Raw genomic sequence first — 4793 nt, forward strand, 5'->3', positions numbered from 1 at the left:
AAATCTCCTCTGATGTCCTCCATTAAAGCATGAATGATTTTTACAGAAATCCTAACGTTGTCCTTACCACATCACCTCGATAAAAGGCTCCTAATTCCTAACTTGCCCTTTGCTTAAAGTATCTCCTTTCCTCTACAGGGTGTGTTGTTTAATATCTCTTGTTGTGTGCCTTTCTGTTTCTCTGCTTTCCCAAATCCTGCAGCCAAAGGGAGTTTAAGAAACAGGCCATCAGCTTCGCCAGGCTATTATTGTCTGTGGTGTGATGTAATTAATATGCATAATTGTATCAATTGAATTGTTTTTCCCTTTTCAGGCTAATGGAGGCTGGCAGGACGCAACTACTCCATCTTCTGTGACTTCCCCTACAGAAGGGCCGGGAAGTGTGCACTCTGATACCTCTAACTAATCTCCTAGCAACACTTTTTCCCTGAGCTGAGATGCCTTGATTAGCGCATTCAGAGTAACAGGAGAAAAAGAAAGGAATTTTTTTTGTAGCCAACCACCTACAGCTTTACTGTAAAACCTTGTCTTATTAGAAAACTTGGTAAATCTGTTTTTTAAAGGTATCATAATCATTTGTATTTATACTTAACACACAATGTTAAAAAGCACTTTATCCAATTAGGCCAAGATTTAGCATTGTTTATAGCCCTGTAACTATTTTATCATAATTTATTATCAGCTGTTTTAACAGTGATGGTCTAACAGTTGCCAATTACTTGGCCTTAAGGGTAAAAGTCTATGCTTAACCTCAATAGGAAGAGCCGACACAAAGACACACCCACCTAAATTTAACTTCTTGCATATTTCCATGGAAAGTCTAAATGAATTACAAACTTTGATTGTGTTTAATCTTTTCATATCTCTTATAGAGTTGGAATAAAAAGAGCTGTTCAGTTATTTCAGTTAACAATGGTTGTGTTTAAGAATCCTTATTCGTCACATTTTTGTTGTGATCTATTGTTTTATAAATTAGATTGGAAACTGGGAGCACCAGCATCTACTCTCTGTATTTCAATAATGGACATAAATTGTTCTAAGAGATGAAGATACTTGCTGCTTATTTTTGTGGAAGCCAAGATCTGGGGTTTTACAGTACGAGCTAGGTGCTGCACACGGATTTGCCAAGACTTGCTACGTCCTCTTGGTAACAACAACAAAAACAAGGAAGGCACCATTGTATGGAGTGTTGTATATAGTGTAGCAAAAGAGTATTTATACATCTCACCAATCAAAACACAGCTTTATTACCTCATGCGAACTCATACAAACCAATAGAATTTCAACATGTTCTGTAGCTTAGAGTGCTCACTTACTACCTCTGAACAATACTCACGCTGTAGTTTGTCTCTTTCTTATCTTTTTGCATCTTGTAATTAACCCTTTGTTTCCCCTCATGAAATGTAATGTACATTGTAATCTTTTAAAAAAAAATCAGGGTTGCATTTGCAACTTTTAAAAAGCTAAAGTGGAAACATTGGGTCTTAGGTTTAACACAAAACAGTAAAACTGTTGTAAATACTGAGAAACATTTTGAATGTTCTTCATCTTGTTACTAATCCACGCAAAAAACAACAACTAATTGTAATGCATACAGATTTCAGTATTCAGTACTGTATATTTCGCCCTGTATAACAGGGGGCCCTTTCTTTCTCTCTTTTGTATTGTATGCGATTCTGAAACTGATTGAGTCATGAAAATAATTTGTGGCAGTGATTCTAATGTATTAAAACGTTTCGTGTTACTTTCTAACTGGATTACACCCTGGATTGAAAAGTCTTCCTCGTGGTAGTTATATGTAGTTTCAAACATGAATAAACTTTTTGCTTTCATGATCAAATGTTGATGTAATTTCTTCCTGCTCAGTTTGAGTCAGCCAGCAAAGATAAAGTCAGAGATGTACGAAGGAGTGTTCATAAAACAGGAGTTCAGCATTTCTTAAATACAAAGAGCTAGTGGTGCACTCTTGCCTGAAAGACAGTTGAAATTCTAGGTAGAGTACATCCTGATAGATAGCCACATCTTTGTAGTCAAAGATTTCATAACCAGAGACTTACCATTTCATCTCTAGGCTTTATTCCTACGCTGCTCTGTTCTGGAACAGGCAGTTCACGTCGAGGATCATGAAAGGGGAAATCTTTTAGACTAACTTTAAAAAGCAACAGCTTATTTACTCTCAATGATGGTCTTTATTTAGCATTAATTTTTAAAATATAACCTCTGCTAACAACTGCAATTTGATTATAAAGATATTTTTCTTTATAATAAAGACTTAAAATGAGCAGGTTTTTTAATATATATATATATATAGTCTTTCCAAAAAAAATTGTTAATAAAGTAAAGGTCAATAACAGGTAATAGCCTATTTACTATATCCAAAGGAAATTGACTCACAGGAAATCAAATTAACATTAACCACTTGCGCCAAATGATCTCTGATAAATAGAACTACCTTACTATTTCAGTTAGTGTATCTAGGCAAAAGAAGGTATAACTAGCACAACGATTCATCCTAAATTGGTGCAGTGCAGATGCAAACGCTGTAAAATAGTTGACTATCACATTTACTTTTCAGTCAGCTGCTTGTGCCCATAGGTGTTGATTTGGCAGCTAAATGATTATTTGCATGATTCAATTAGCTTGTGGGTCAGCTTTTCTTATCAACTGTCCCTGTGCTAAGTAATTTTGTGACGTATCTTTGTTTCCTCCCCAAAACACAGTGAACACAATTTATCTTCCTCATTGTTCCAGACACCCGTGTACATCAGTCAACACAACTTTTGTGTTTGTTTATCACACATGCACAATTACTGGCGCACTCTTCATCAGTTTTAGAAATCACAATTGCTGCTTTGGCTACAGAGGGCTCATTTAAATAAATAAGTAAATACCGTCCTCTGCAAAGCATTCGTTACCAATTAATCAACATTGGAGCAAGGGGGTCTGTAGACCTCAGAAGACCTCCTGTGTGCCGAAGAAATAGAACAAAACAATATACATGTGCTAATGGAGCTCTCAAACGCCACACACTCTTGTGTTCCTACTAGAACTCAATGGAAATAGTATTTGAAATGTAAAGTGTGTCAGCGGAGGCTCAGGCAGCATAACGAACACACAGACGTCCCTCATCTTGATCACATCGTTGCTGGCCACAGGCAAAAACCTGTCATATACTGATGAGGTTCATAGGAAGGCCATCAACAACCTTTGGGCCGCACTTGCATGCCCTGTGCCCATCGGGCATCATTAGAGTGCTTCTTTACAACATTAAGGCTGTGGGTCCTTTGAATTACAAGTGCAATTTGGCCTTTCCTTATACTGGAGAACAGTCACGTGGTTACATGGCAAATAATACAAATGTTATCCTTGAGGATTGCTCACACATCAGAAAGGTTTCCTGAAAGGACCAGTATGAGACTAAGGCCTTTGGATGGTCTGGTGTTTTTCCTAGTAGCTAAATGCTGAAAGAACTGGGCTAAGCCTAACTGAGTAATAATCACTTTGGTAAGAATTCGGCCAAAGCTTATTGGTCCTGTACATTGAGCTGAGTTTTCTGATCAGCAGTGAGGTCCTCTCGGGTGCTATGGGCCGTGTACTCTGAGTGTGGGGTGAAGGGCTTCCTTTGCTCCCCAGAAGTGGTGCTGTTTAGCAGTTACATCTTAAGGCCGTTTGTCCAGGTTCTTACCTGTCCATAGTAATGATAGTTATTCTAACCAAAATGGCTTTGGAGTATTGTCTCATCAGTGCCTGGTGGCCGTCACTTGGGAATGCTAGTGGGCATTCCCTGCTTGAGGGCCCCTTTGTGCTGCCATGGCATTGAAAAGGGCACTAGTATAATGCGAATCAGGCCCTCATGTCTTGAGCTGGAGATGGACATACCCTAACCCTAATATTCCGCTGGGATGAGCATTTTGCAGCCAATTTGCTTTGTACTGGGGTCTTGCAGAGCGACACTCAGGCTGAGATTTTCAAAGGGGTCTATGTAACTTAATAATAACACTAAACCTCCTGGCTCTTACACAGCACGTCCCACCAGCCGATCCCAAAGTGCGTTGCAGAAGGAGGGCAGGATCATTAACCCCATTTTGCAAATTGGGAAACTGAGCCACCTAGCAGGGCAGTGACTTGCCCAAGGTCGCCCAGCGGTCGCGGGGGCAGAGTCTGAACTAGCCTAGGTATGCTCAGTGCTAGTCCTGTGCCCATCCACTAGGCCACACTGCAAGCTGCTGAATCACGTAGGTGCTTTGGAAAGCCCAGCCTGCAGTCAGACCCTCTGGAGGACGAGCAGGAGCAGCAGGAGTCTGATTGCCAGCGGAGGAGGTCCCTGAAGGTTGATGCTGGTTCCTGAGGTAACCTACAGGAGGAGGAAGAGCGCACGGCCAGGGCAATGCACTGAAGAAGTGCTTAGGAGCCCTGAGTGTCTTATAAGAGGACTTGTGAAGCGGCCCCAGCAGCCAGGGCGACATGTTTGAGGACGTTTACATGGAGCTCTCTTACAAGCTACTTAGCTCTTGGAGAGAGAGAGTTCAAGTGTTCCTTGCAGTGTTTACGACTTGCAGAGTGCCTTGAGTAGCAGTTGCGACTTTCCACATACAGCAGGAAGGAAAACACAACAAACATTTATGTGCCAAAATCAAAGCAGCAAATGATTTTTCTGCTTTGGCTGTTTAGACCTCAAACTCCCGGCCCACGGCTCCCTGTGTCTCTGACCTCAGCCGCGGTGAGGGCTGCTCTGTCCAGAAAGGGCCGAGGCAGTGAATCCAAGGGAGTCCAGCCAGGAGGAAACATGGGGC

General features: G+C 41.0%; 1 protein-coding gene across 5 annotated transcripts in view; it reads left to right on the top strand.

Moving 5' to 3' along the window:
• Window positions 1-1835, top strand: part of PBX3 (PBX homeobox 3) — a 167477-nt gene extending 165642 nt beyond the window's left edge. For all 5 annotated transcript variants that reach the window (XM_065572121.1, XM_005279423.5, XM_005279422.4 and 2 more), the window contains one exon: window positions 314-1835. In XM_065572121.1, coding sequence (XP_065428193.1) covers window positions 314-406 — 93 coding nt within the window. In that variant the 3' untranslated portion in view covers window positions 407-1835. The remainder of the gene's footprint in view (window positions 1-313) is intronic.
• Window positions 1836-4793: the final 2958 nt, after the last annotated feature.

The sequence above is a fragment of the Chrysemys picta genome, chromosome 18, assembly GCF_011386835.1.
Source record: "Chrysemys picta bellii isolate R12L10 chromosome 18, ASM1138683v2, whole genome shotgun sequence".
NCBI lineage: Eukaryota > Metazoa > Chordata > Testudines > Emydidae > Chrysemys > Chrysemys picta.